At 37.7% G+C, this 14,977-nt stretch overlaps 1 protein-coding gene across 1 annotated transcript in view; it reads left to right on the top strand.

Annotated features, from left to right (window-relative positions):
• CCDC91 (coiled-coil domain containing 91) overlaps positions 1 to 14,977 on the top strand; it is a 438,752-nt gene that overhangs the window by 24,510 nt on the left and 399,265 nt on the right. The window contains exon 2 of the mRNA XM_088798604.1: positions 2,911 to 3,012. Within this exon, the coding sequence (XP_088654730.1) occupies positions 2,911 to 3,012 (102 nt within the window). The remainder of the gene's footprint in view (positions 1 to 2,910; positions 3,013 to 14,977) is intronic.

A 14,977-nucleotide genomic window follows, 5' to 3' on the forward strand; every position in this document is an offset into this window, starting at 1 on the left:
TGGTCTTCATATGCAAAAACATTGAGAATCACTGATCTAGTACGACAATGCTAGAATTATATATTAGGTTATTTTGTTGCATCTTTTTCTTTCTCTTTGTTGCTCAAATTAGTAGATTATATACTGAAAGGAGGAAGATGTATTTTATTTATCCTTCTTCCATATCAGCCCCCCGCCCCACCGTCCTACAACAATGATGAATCAGTCATTCCACAAGTTTGGAAGAGGAGATGGGATACAGACAATAAGAGAGAAGATTCTCCATGTCCTTTGTTAGAAACTAGAAACATCTACTGGGAAAAGTAGGTCTCAGACAAAAACTCACAGTGCCTTTCAATATTGTAATCACCGAGTGGCTTCATACCTGAGCATCAAGTCCTACCCTGCAGCATCGGCTCACAAACAAGAAAGAGAGGGCGGGCCCAAGAGTGATGCAAACAATCTCTGGAACCAAGAAATAAATGGAAACTTAATGGGTGTGGAGACAAATAATTTATAAACATGTATGTTTTGTAACTTGGTGATGTTGGTTTCCCTAAATTAAAGTTTTGTAACTTGTCCATGTTGGGCAGTCATGGAAAAAAGAAAAAGCAAGTATTGGAAGTCAAAGTGATCTGTATTCAAAAAGGCATCCAGCATTTTGAAGCCACGAACTGTATGTGGTAATTTAGGTGTGTTGTACTGGACAAGAATAGGAGAAACCTACTACATCCAGAAATCAACTTAAAACGTGCCGAAAGACAACCACACATATAAAAGTCATCGGGAAAGTCCTGTGGAAAAGACAGTATTCTTCAAGGCTGTTGGGGGAAGTAGTGACACTTTATGATGTTCTTCTTTATTTGGATATTGAATCTTCTAGATTCAAGTCCATAGATGATGAGAGGAAGAAAACTGACCAACCAATCAACCAACCAAACTTGGTATCAGTGGATTTAAGTTACTTTCCAACCTGGACACTCTTTTTACTTGAATGTCACTCTAATTTGAACCTGCTCTCTCTAAGATGTGAGTTTCCTTATCTCAACACAATATTTCACTGGACACTGGCTTTTAACAAGTGGTGGTAGGGTGGTTTGTTCCCCTAATACTTGTTAGGCTGGGCTGGCTACCACCGGTATCCTCTTCAGCTGCAGAAAGGATAAGTAATTGCCACCACTGCTTGATTTATGTTAGCCTTTTATCATGAACACCACCATTTTGCCAGTGATCAAATTAGGTGAGGCTAATTAATCACACAGTTATTAAGTAAATATTATGTTTCTGATATCAGGCTCTCATGAGCTCTCATATCCAGTCTCTTGCTTTGGTTTGCTTGAAGAGCCAACCTAGTGGAGTTTGAGTTTTGCTCTGTACTGAAAACATTTGTGTAGAACTAAAGTCTTCTGAGTTTCTTATATTTAGATGTATTATCCAAATAAAAAATGCACCATCAATTATGTATGACTTAATTTGTTCTTATACATTGTTTATTTTCTAAATCAATTATATCATGGGTGTGTTTTTCTAATCAGTAAAAAAAATAAAAATATTTACCCACCACACCTAGGACAGCAAAGAGGTTGTAGCAGTTAGAAGGCATGAACTAATTCTCTTTTTTCAGCACCTGAATAGATTATCTGGCTATACAGAAGGGAAATAAAACAGCATGCCTTATGAATGAATGCAATAAGTGTGACCATTTTAGCAACTGGCCTGAACTGGAATTTGTGATGGTTGTTCTGGCTTCCAAATGTGTCAGGGTCTATGGCCTCACTAGCCATTCTGGTAAACGGGAAAATGCTATATTTTATAGAATTTCCAAGTTAGAGAAAACACCTGAGACCAGATAAAATGCAATACCTGACTATATAGTGTGCAGTTCCATGACATTACGGTATGAGTGAAAAGAGTAGGGGTTCTGGGAGTATGCACTTGAATTCTGATTTTCTTATTTACTGCTCTGTGACTTTGGGACAATTTAGTTATTTTAGGTTACATGTATTCATCTTAAGAGAGAGCATACTATTCCTTTCCTTGTGTCTCTGTAAGGATTAAATGTAGTCATATATAGGAAACACCTATGACAAAACTTGGAGCATTGTAGGCACTCAGCATATGTTAGTTCTCTTTGACTCTGTAAGCATATTCTAGATCCTAGGCAAGACATACAGTGTCTATAATGCCTCCTTAAAGAGGGCAAATAATTGGAAAATAGATATAGAGATACCTGGGAGATATTGCGGGTTAATTTGCAGATCACTGAAATAAAGCAAATATCATAATAAAATGAGTCACAAGAATTTTTCGGTGTCCCAGTGCACATAAAAGTCATGTTTACACTCTAGTATAGTCTATTCAGAGTGTAATAGCATTACGTCTAAAATAAGCTCCCAATGTATATACCTTAATTAAAAAATACTTTACTGCTAACCATCATTTGAGCCTTTAGCAAGTTGTAATCTTTTTGCTGGTTGCGGGTCTTGCCTAGATATTGATGGCTGCTGACTAATCAGGGTGGTGGTCACTGAAAGCTGAGTGGCTGTGACAATTTCTTAAAATAAGACAACAATAAAGTTTGCCACGTTTATTGATTCTTCCTCTCATGGATGATTTCTCTGTGGCATGTGATGCTGTTTGATAGCATTTTACCCACAGCAGAATTTCTTTCAAAACTGGAGTCAATCCTCTCGAACCCTGCCACTACCTTTTCAACTAAGTTTATGTAATATTCTAAATCCTTTGTTATCATTTCAACAATCGTTGCAACATCTTCACCATCTTAAGTAGATTCCATCTTAAGAACCCATTTTCTTTGCTCAGCCATAAGAAGCAACTCCTTGCCCATTCAAGTTTTATCTTGAAATTGTAGCATTTCAGTCACCTCTTCAAGTTCCACTTCTAATTCTAGCTCTCTTGCTATGTCTGCAGTTACATCCTCCACTGAAGTCTTGAACCCCACAAACTCTTCCATGAAGATTGCAATCAACTGCTTCCAGACTCCTGTTAATGTTGATATTTTGACCTCTTACCGTGAGTCATGACTGTTCATATATACATTTAGAATGGTGAATCCTTTTCAATTTTTCAATTTATTTTGTCTAGATCATTCAGAAGAATCACTATCTATGGCAGCTATAGCCTTACAAAATGTGTTTCTTAAATAGTAAGACTTGAAAATTGAAAGTGCTCTTTGATCCATGAGCTGCACAATGGATGTTGTTAGCAGGCATGAAAACAATATGAATATCCTTGTGCATTTCCATCAGAGCTTCTGAGTGACCAAGTGCATTGTCAATGAGAAGTAATATTTTGAAAGGAATCTTTTCCTGAGCTGTAGTTTTCAACAGTGGGCTTAAAATATTCAGTAAACAACTTTATAAACAGATCTGCTGTCCTTCAGGCTTTGTTGTTCCATTTAGAAAGCACAGGCAGAGTAGAATTTAGCATAATTCTTAAGGGCCCTAGGATTTGCAGAATAGTAAATGAGATGGAATTCAACGTAAAGTCACCAGATGCATGAGCTCCTAACGAGAGATTGAGTCTTTCCTTTGAAGCTTTGAAGCCAGGCATTGACTTCTGCTTTCTAGCTATGAAAGTCCTTGGTGGCATCTTCTTCAAATAGAAGATTGTTTCATCTACATTGAAAATCTGTTGTTTAGTGTAGCCACCTTCATTAATTATCTTAGCTGGATCTTCTGGACCACTTACTGCGGCTTCTACATCAGCAATTGCTGTTCACCTTGTACTTTTATGTCATGGAGATGGCTTCTTTCTTTAAACCTCATGAACCAACCCCTGCCAGCTTCCTCACCTCTCTCAGTCTTCATAGACTTGAAGAGAGTTAGGGCCTTGCTGTGGATCAAGCTTTGGCTTTAAGGGAATGTTGTGGCTGGTTTGACCTTCTATCCAGACCACTAAGACTTTTTCCATATCAGTAATAAGGTTGTTTCACTTCTTATCATTCATGTGTTCACTGGAGTAGCAGTTTTAATTTCCTTTAAGAAGTTTTCCTTTGCATTCACAGCTTGGCTGTTTGGAGCAAGAGGCCTAGCTTTCTGCTTGGCTCAGCTTTTGACATGCGTTCCACACTAAGCTTAATCATTTCTAACTTTTGATTTAAAGAGGGATGTGTGACTCTTCCTTTCACTTGAACACTTAGAGGCCAGACCATTGTAGGGTTATGAATTAGCCTAATTTTAATATTGTTGTGTCTCAGGGAAGAGGGAGAAAAATGGGGGGATGGCCAGTGAGTGGAGCAGTTAGAACACATACACATTTATTAAGTTCACCATCTCATATGGGAATGGTTTGTGGAGTCCCAAAGCAATTACAACAGGAACATTGTAATCACCGATTACACATCACCATAATAAATAAAATAATGATGAAAAAGTTTGAAATATTGTGAGAATTACCAAAGTGTGACACAGAGACACAAAATGAGCAAATGCTATTGGAAAAATGGCACTGGTGGACTTGCTTGATGCAGGTTTGCCCCAATCCTTCAGTTTATAAAATATGCAATATCTGGGAAGCACAACGAAGCAAAAAGCAATAAGATGAGGTATGCGTGTATCCTCAAATCTCTGCCTTTATTTAGTAATGTGAAAAATAGCACTTGAAAACTAACTAAGGTATTTTGAGGCCTTATCCTTGTATATGTGAAGCAGATATTCGACAATGGTTTAAATGGAATACATTTTTTATTTCTCCAAGATTTATTATAAATCTTTAATTACAGGAGAAGGATCAACTAAAAGCTCCAGCTCCCATCTCTACTTGAAAGAGGAGGAGATGCCTTAAAAACTGATAATCTCTGCCCAAAGAAATATAAAAGAAGAGATCAATTAACTTCCTTTCTGATTAGATACATTTATTCTTGCTCTTTTGATATGATGAAAAATGGAAAAAAAATTACAAATATTTAATAAGCTAAGACCAAGTTCCTGAAATAATTTTTTCCTCCCCTTTATTTTAGAGAGAGCAAAGAAAAGAATAAAAGATATTACAGAGATGGGGGATCAAATGAATAACTCTAGTGTGCCCAAAATAAAGTTTATGAAAGACTTCAGTCAAGGGCACAATTGTTTAAAAATAAGAGTTTTCAATTTGCAAATGACTTAGAAATAAAGCTTCTCAATTTTAGTTCCCTTGAAGTTTTTACATGTGTTGGTATTTGTTTTTGTTCCCGAGAATCTGAACCCATTTCAATTAGGGTAGATGTTACTAGGGTTGAAGCATATGACCTAGACTCAGCCACTTGACTGCAGAGCTACGGGACTCTGAATTTTGAGGGAGTGGTGCAAAGACACAAATGTGGTTTGGAAATTATTCCCGGGGCAGCAGTTGCTATTGTCTAGTGTAGGGGTGTCCAGCTGTGGTCCTGGTAGATGTGTCAGTGGCAATGTCTCACACAGATTTTGTGTGTGTGGATTGATCCATTTTTCCTTGGTTCTGGCTTTTTCCCTAAGCTTTTGTTTCCCAGCCTTCCACGCCTATTGATTATGTCATCTATATGTATATACTACTTCTAATAATTTTTTTTTTCTGCTTTATTAAGTCAGAATGTATTTCTATTGCTTACAACCAAGACCTGTTTGGAAATATACTGAGTTTTTTAAAATTATACTTACATTCAACTTTTTTAAGAATACATGTCTGGTGAGGAAAGATCCACCTATATTCTAAGTATTGAGGGGATAGAAAGGAGAGTAGTGGACAGGATTAAGTGAAGTTCATCTGTAGAGGCTTCTCAGAAGGACATTTTAAAAGGGATTGGAAGACACCTATAAATATGGATAAGCCTGGAGAGGGTGGGAAGGCAGGGCAGGAGGGAGGCATATCAGGTATACCCAGACTGATGGCATATTCTTTCAAAGGAGCAATCCTTTAAAAAGAGAATGGGAGCTGCTATGTGCCAACAGAAAGAGATCTCCAGTCTGACTGGTTGGTGCCATTTCCTATCCAATTCTTATTGCAATAGCCTCACCAACTACCACTCGGTTTCAAACCTCCCATTCCTGGGAAACACAATGGAGAAGGCGGAAGTTGGCCAACTCAAAGAAACACCTGGAGAACAACAACATCTTTCTTCAATTATGCTTTTGACTTGGACAGGGAGTGGAAATTCCACCGAGAGCCCAACAGGTGATCTCCTTTGGGCTATGGACAAAGGCCACATGCTCGTGCTACTAGTTAAGCTACCTGTTTTTGTGTCCCCGCCAAACATAATATGCTCCCTATCTGAATAGAAGACAGTGAGTCACGCTGCCTCACTTTCGTGAGAGGATGTGTCTCATGTCCGTGTGTGTAATCTGTCCATGACCACAAATGCCATTACTAGCTTTCTGAAAGGTAATTAAGCATCATGTCTCTAAGGGCTTAGGAGAATCCATCAAAACTGCTAGGAGAAGTCATAATGTGTGGGCTTGCAGTGCCACTGAGGAATGAGAATTTCAATAGCCCATAAAAAAATGGACTCTCCTGGCCTCTTCAATAGTTGCAAAATGTATAGCCATCTGGAGAGCACTCTTACTGCCTCTTTGCCTTTGTTTTGTGGTCCTCAGCTCTCAGTACCTTGAGTCAAGCTTGTTAGGACTGGGAACAAAGGATTTTTGTTGGAATCTTAAGATTTTTAAGATATAGAAATGGCAACCTCAAGTGATGACAGGGAAGGAAATTGCTGTTGAAAGTCAACAGGAAATTTGAAGAGCATGCGTTAGAGTCTTTGCTTTCCTGTTTCTCTCACTACGAATCTTGTTAATGTGTGGATGAAACTTTGATGTCAGAGTATTCAAGAGTGTTTAAGTATACATTAGGCTATGGGTTTAAGAAATAGGTTATTTCCTCTACTCTGTGTTAACTTTTTATAACTTTTTACCTTGTTATAATTTCAAAATTATAGAAAAGTTGCAAGAAATAGCACAAGGAACTCATACTTACGTTTTATCCAGATTCACTGATTATTTATATTTTATCCTATTTGGTTTATCATTCTTTCTGTGTCTCTGTCTGTATGTACATATCTCTACATACATGTATGAGGAGAGAGAGAAATAAATATATACACATATATCTCAGTTCTCTCTGTATGTAAAGAAATGATTTTATTATTTATCCCTATCCTTATTTTTTTCTTAAACTACTTGAAAGCAAGTTGGAGGCATTGTGCCTCTTCATACCTAAATATTTCAGTGTTATAGAATAATAACATATATAACCATAGCACTGTTATCAGGTTCAGGAAAATTAACATTAATATTAAACTTTTGTCTAATATACTATCCATATTCGAATTTTTAATTGTCCCCAAAGTATCCTTTGTAGTATTTCCCCATCATACACAATCCAGTCCAAGATCATGTATAGCACTTAGTTGTCTTGTCTCTTTAGTCTCTTTCAATATGTAATCGTTCTTCCGACTTTCTTTATCTTTCTTGACTTTGATGTAGTTGAAGGATTTGTGTGTTACTCCTATAAGTAGGGTGCTCCTATTTTTGTCCTCTTCTCATTGCGAAGTTTCTGCTACATATTTCAGCCACTGACCTTTTGACTCCCTTATCTCTGTCAATACTTCTGATTTCTTATCTAATCCTTCTCTTCATCCTGTAATCAGATTTTCTGCACTCATACAAAAAGAGGAAATGCAGTAATGGACTGCAAAACGGTCCATGTACTTATGTGCACTTAAGTGTCTTCCTCTCTTCCTTCCACTTATCAAATGATTTAAAGGTACCTCTTTCTTTAAAGTAGAAAAATAGTATATATATCAGTTTGGATTTTTCTCTAACAACTAAATATTAGGCCCATTTGGAAAGATTTCAGCAATTAGACATGTCAGAGATGTACATTCCAAAATTTACTTAGGATCTGAATTCAATTGGGATAAATTCTTACATATCAGGTAAATGCAACCACTCAGATGTTCTCAATCTCCTCACTTCTTTACACTGAATAAGGCAATGCTCCCGACTTATTTTCCATGTGTTTTCTCCTTGAGTAATTTATCTTCTTGGAAACAGTTGAGAGAAGGGACAGCTCTATCTCATCGGGGTCCAAATTATCAGTATTTGGCATTCCTTATCTTCACTACAGGATATTTTCTTGAATCCAGTGGTAATTCCAGCAATTGGTTCTTGGCAATTCACAAGATTCAAGTCACCATTCCAAGGAGAGTTCTACATAAAGATAAACTCTTAATAATTACCCGTATTTTTATGAAATTTGAGTGAGGTCAAGATGTTCAGAGTCAAATTAAAACATTTCTCCGCATCCACTGTGGTCTCTGTGAGAACTGGGACTCAGCGTTCTGATAAGGGAGCCTTGATTTCTTCCTAAGACTTAAACTTCCTGGGTAGTCTGGAAAAGCAACTTTTCCCCCTTAATTTCTTCCTTTGTAAAATGGAATAGTTCCGTCACAGATATAATCTATGAAACTGCTAGAAAGATGGTAGCAAGGACCCAACGAAGCACGGCAGTCCTAAATATTCAATCAGAGCTGTGAACACTTTTGAAGTTTACTGTGAACCACTGACCCTGTTTCACACAAAGGGGGCTCACTGATAGAGCAATATAAATGGAGACTGATTAAAAGCAGTTTGTGAAAGAAGTTGTGATGGACAATGCCTCTAGGTTTTGTTATCAAGCCACCTGGATTAAGCAGCATTATTCAGAATACAGACTGGCATTGTGATAAAACTGGCATTTATGGTGGCTGATAAAAAGATGAGACTTATCTTATGAGAACTCTTAAAACACGGCAGACTTGTCGGGGCTTGATATATGCTGTCTTCTATTCTCCCCACCCCTCAAGAGCAGATTCTTGGTTGCATTGCACATGGTGGGAGGGTACACACACACACACACACACACACACACACACTTCATATGCCATGTACCAAAATTGCCTTTCATTCATTCCCTCATTGCCTCTCCTTCCAACTGTCCCACCCACACCCCCCACCCCACCCTCCACCTATCTGCCTCTCCTCCATTCTCCCATCCCCACAAGCCAGCCTCTAGTAGCAACCCTGTGTGGACCTTCCTATTCTTTCCTTCTCTCCAACAAACTATATCCAGCTCTGATCTCATCCCTGCAAAATCTTCTTCCAGGTGACAGTGACCTGAACTGCTAAACTTCTTTGTTCAAATGAGATAACGAACACGATTGGCTTTATGTTGCTTCCCCTTCTCTTGCCTTATTTCAACAAAAACTTCATGTGGTCAGTGCCTTCAAGTATCATGGCAGAACCTGTAAGGAATACTTTTGGCAGTTGGCACTTTCTTTTGCCTTTAAATCACACTGTTTAAGTTGTTAGTTTGCAAAGGGCTAGCTAGCTTCCGGTCACTGCAAGTGTTTGCTGATTATGGAAACATTCTGACTAAAGGCACTTCCTGAAATGGAATATCAAGTCCCACCATTCTCAGTAACGGAGAAGTTGGAATTCAAAGCCAAAACGATAGAGGGTGACAGTGATTCAGTTTGTTCCTGAGCTCACAAGTCTGGAAGATGCTCTATTGTTCATCTAGGGAAATGTTCATGTCTTAACAAGAGCAAAATTACCTACTAAGCCAGATACTCACTACAGTGTCAGTAAGATGCTCTGTTAAGTCAGAATGACTTGCTCTTTTGACTAAGTAAAATAGCTCATTTGAATTGTTGAGGGTTTGTAGAATTCCGCTATATAGTGACCAACATTAGTGTTTGATTTCAGGCTTAGAAGGTAGAAGAACTTTCTTCATTCATTAATCTTTCCTTGTTTTGACATTTTCTTTCCTTAATAATTCACTTTCCCTTCTCATTTTTGCTTACATGTATTTTCTCTGTATTCCCGTTCCCTCTTTACACTTTCTGAGTTCCTTTCCAAAGTCATCCTTTTCCTTTGTAAGAATGCTTGCCCACCTTTTTTGCTGGTTTCCCATTTCTTTTCTCTTGCAGTGTTGCTTCATCACGTCTAATTTAAATGCATCTTCCAGACCTACAGAGGTTGCGGCGTACCCTTCTTTGCCTCATTATAACAAGTGTCACTGAGACACAAAATGGAATGATCAGTCCTATGTTGGCATGAGCTTTACCTTCAGCAGATCCTTGGGTCCATCACTAAACATATCCTTCTAGAATAAAGTTGTGCTGGTCAGCACGCTGGTGATCCCTAATTGACACTATGGTTACCTCCCTGCCTTTGTGCAAACATGTATAGACTCACTTATCCATACACACACACATATCTACTCTTATAAATAGGATTTGATGTAGCCTTTAATTTGCAGTTTGCCTTCAAGGAATTTAGTTACAGTACTTTTAGATAGGCTCCCTCAACTGAATTGGTTTTAATAAAACATAAATTAGTGGATGGGGGCTTAAGTTTGCCAATCCAGATAAATTGTACAGGACCATTGTAATGTGAGCTTTCTAAATAAGAATTTGTTGGAATAAATATGATGCCTTGGGGAAAAATTGGCATTATCATCAACTAATTAAGGAGAAAGAAACAGTGACACCACCTTTGGAAGGAATCTAAGATGACATATAATTCCACTTTAGTCTTAGGAAACCTTGATTACTATGACATGGGTGATCCAGATAAAACATTAATTTCAAAACCTTGAGGGAGGGAGAAATCAACTTGTTTCCAATTCCAGAGCATATCAGTGGAGGCATCAAGACTTGATCCTGGTTCTTGGCAATTTGCAATACAGAAATTTGGAATTTCTCCCTCTAAGAATGTTACCTTAAAGTTACTATGAAATTCTTTATTTTTAAAGGAGAAATTGTTCATGCAGTCGCAGAAGTATCTTTATGGTTGCTCTCTGGCCACCTAAACCCTAATATTCATCGAGAAAAATGCATATGAAGGCATACAGCAGAAAATAAAATGCTTGGAACCATTTGATCTGACATTGTTAGCATATTGATAACATAGTCTTTTTTTTTCCCCCCTGGTAACTCATTCTCATTAAACTTGATATATTTTAAACTTGTTGAAGGGAGAATAACGTCTTTATTTTGAAGTTGGGCAAAAGTTCAGTGGGCTGGAAATTATTAAGTGGTTTGTCTCCTACTTATACGGTGAGCCATCATTTGTATAAAGGTAGTGATAATAGGAAGTTTCCTACAGCAATGTACAGTATACTATAATTTAGGTTTATTGGTTCATATTTGTGTGCTTTTAAAGGTTTAGGGCAAATTCAGGCAGATTATAGCAAGCCTTATATTGACTCATAAGCCCACTCTAACAATTCCATGAGTGCCATCATAAATGCAAGAGTGAAAAGCAGAATTTAGAGCAAGAAGGGAACTCACACCTTGTTCATGTGGTCTAACCCTTCCTAAGGATGCTGGGGTCCACAGGGCTGACTCTCAGACTTGTACTTTTCTCTCTGTTGCCTGGTAAGAAGATATTGCTGAATAAATCAAATTTCCCTGACATCAGGAGGATACTAATAATTGCTTTTTCAGAGCTGAGCAGTTTTCCCCCTATTCTTTCTTGGAAAGATAACTAATATTTGCTGGCACTTTGGCTAGGACAAAATATAGAAGATATGACTGTAGGACAAGAAGTATTTCCTGGGCAGAGTTTACTGGCTTCACCAGAAATTGCATCCTTGGTTTCAGTCTAAGCTGAGAGTTAAATCTTCCCACAACTTGGCATGTGGGGCAAGATATCTACAAAACACTTGATATCCATGAAAGTGGGCAAGAGATAGAGATACTCTAGGAAATGGGGAAACACAAATAACTTAATTTTGGCTTTTAAATGCACTGAATCTGAAAAATCCACAGGATTAGACCAATTTTCAAGCCCAAGGAAAATCTTTACACCATTCTATTTTTAAACATAGATAGAACCACATGAAATTACATTTTTTTGTAGGTCCAAAATGGTCAAATATCAGCAATGTCTTACCGTTCAACCTATTATTATGTAATAAAGATCTGTAGGTAACTAGAATATATTCCATACATTGCATATGACTGGTTTTTGTGTTCAAATTGGTGTCCTTAAAATTAATTAGATTATTATAGGTTTTACTTGGCTGCAGTGAATTACCATTGATCCTGAAAAATAGGAGTGAATGGATAAGCCATGTCCTGGCCTGTCCTTCAGATGTGTGTAGATAGACCTGACCCCCGTAACTGCACATTTTTAACCCCATCAAAGCATCCATTCTTCAGGATGACCTCATGGTACTGCAAGGAAGCCTACTGCCTTCAAAAGGAACCATGCAGCTGTTTGTAGGCAGTGGGTCTCCCCTTATTTCGTTCTGTTCCCCTCTTCACTTCTTTGCTCTCTCATTGATGCCCTTCTAGAAATGCTCCTTTGTCTCTTTATTCCTACTGCATGCTCCAACACTTCTACTCAGCTACATGATGGCTAATAGCAGTGGGACAGGCTGCCAGCTACTGTGAGTGTGAAGCCTATCTGACCTTTTTATTATACGAAAGTGTTAAGCCAGTTATTAAAGGAAGAGAAACTGAAAAGAAACCATGTGAAAAAAAGAAGTGGCAAAGCAAACCTACTTATAAGTCTGCCGACCTTTAATTATCTCGGAAGCAAGAACTTCCTTGCTATGAATGATGGAAAAAAATAAAGTTGAAGGCTTATCACTTAATGATAACCCTGTGTTGGCATCAATTACAGGTTTTCCGGATTAATGTATCAGGATGTTGATTTCAGGAGCTCAGACCATACTTTAGTGGTCAAGAAAGCAGGTCACTCGTAGAGTGATACAGAAAAGCTGATTCAAATGAGGACTTTGCTGAAAAGGGCAATACTGTAATTCAGGTTTTGGTCTTAAATCAAACAGGTGATGTAACCTCAGACAGTACAAGAGCTGACGTGTATTTGAAATGTCTAGCTTCTACTTCTTAAGTGCTTCAAGTTTCTCCCCCCCAAAACACTCTAAACTTTGCTCACCTTTATCTTTTTCCCTTTCCTTTTTCAATATATAGTAAAAATTTTGTTTGGAAAATACCAACCATGTTTCAGCAGAGGATAAGAAAAACTTATTTGGATTTTTTAAAAAATGTATCTTGTCCCCACCCTTTGAATGCTCACCCAAAGCACTCACTAAATCAAACATTTTTTGAGGTTTGAAAGTGTTTGGTTCAGTTTTTATTTTTTTTTATTATTATTTTTCCTTTGGGCGTACCTCTGCATTTCAAGATATATTATTATAAATATTATCATTTCCAGGCCAAACACAGGCAAAAAGTCCTGGAAGAACACAATTTTGCAGACTAAAGATTTTCAGAAAAAAAATTGGATAAACTGTGCATAAGCATCTAAATTTTGGGGTGCTTAAAATAGAAAGTATCAAAATGTATCAATAACCCAAATCCTCATCTGACCCAGATTTTTTTGTGGTTACAAACCTTGAAGGTTGCCCTCTATTAGTCTGTCAAAGACCCCCATATTCTATTCAGGATTGATTTCTTGGTTTTTATAAAATACAAGGGTCAATTTCTCTAAGGAAGCTGCTGTTTATTTGGTAAGCCTTACTAATCCTTTTCCATTATAACAAAAAGACAATGCACTTTATCAAAGAAGTAAAACCAGATTGTTGCCGGATATTTTCACATGCTAGCTGGCACTAGAGTCTTGTACATTTTGTTTTCGTGAGATACCTAGGTTACATAAATAATGCACTGGGCGGTTTGAGTGATTTCTCAAACATTATTTTTGGTAGTTACAGAAACCAAATCCAAGAGGAATGTATATGTCTGTGAACATTTAATTACATTTCTATGGGCATAGGAAAGGAAACATCATTTAATTAGTACTTAAAAGTACCTTTTTAGGATCAAGCTGACCTGTGGTCTGCACGTTTTGAATCCTGTTCTTGTTATGCTTTTCAACCTTTTTGATACTGTCATTCAAATACATTTCGTATTCTTTTCTTTTTCCATTTATCTGATTTGACTCTAGTCCATTTTGTGGTATTGGCTGGGTTTTTGGTTTGAGTCAAATTTTCCATACAACCCAAAACTCCTTTGCTCTCACTCTGAGAATGTTCCTTAAGTCAAGAATACAGAGCTGAGGAAGAGCTTGTATTAACCTGTCTGGGAAGCAAGTTTCTGTCTTTTTCTTCTTTCCACCCCCACCCCTTTCTTTTAATAAAACTAATAACCAGAGGTCTTAGTTGAAATAATGGAGATGTTAAAAGTGGATATGAAAATGCATGGTAGCTGCTAATCATGCTGAACTTTCTAGTAGTGTCTCACTTGCCTAGTGCTTTTTAATTAAGGAAGCAGTTGTGCTGGGTGTTTGGAGATGAACTGATGTATCCTGGATTTATGTGGCCCAGAGGCTAAGTCTGTACTTGTTAGCTGGAGGGCAGAGGGGTCTCCTTCAGCTGCGTTTGGGGCTGAATTGCTGTTGTGAAGTTTGTTCAGGGAGAAAAGTCAGTTTCCAAAGGGTAGTTCAGTCTGTAGCACAGCCACATGTTTTTGGTCCTCTGGTACCCCAGATGCAGAACCCATGTAATTATCTGGGTATATCAAACCACAGAGTGTTTCATACTCTAAGGTCATCATGAAAGGGTATTGATGGTGAACCCATGCATTTCCCTTTCTCACCATAAGCTTTCTGTTACCCCAAACCTCATCTTTGTCAGTTTCCCGCTTTTTTTCTAGGAAATGTAGTCTTCTTGTGGTTCTTTTCCTGCAGCCTCTTGTGGACATGTGAATTTGGTAGACGTATTGCTTCACCCTTCTCCCCAAATGACATGTAGTCCTCCTTAAAACAGCATTAAACTGATCCCTATATTTTAATTTATTAATGTAGGAGAGGAGTAACCAATCGAAGAGAATAAAAAGAGGAAGAGGACCTGATAGTGACTGAATGACTGCCATGAGCCAGCCATCCTGCTTGATATTTTATGAGCATCATCTCAGACACTTCTGCAATGTCATTGAGCTATTATACTTTTAAATCATTAGGGTAATTATTTTCTATTTCAATTTAGTAATTAGGTACAGCTTTATGCTTTTCAT

Source organism: Rhinolophus sinicus, chromosome 1 (genome assembly GCF_057876585.1).
Source record: "Rhinolophus sinicus isolate RSI-liver-muscle chromosome 1, RSI-T2T, whole genome shotgun sequence".
Classification (NCBI taxonomy): Eukaryota; Metazoa; Chordata; class Mammalia; order Chiroptera; family Rhinolophidae; genus Rhinolophus; species Rhinolophus sinicus.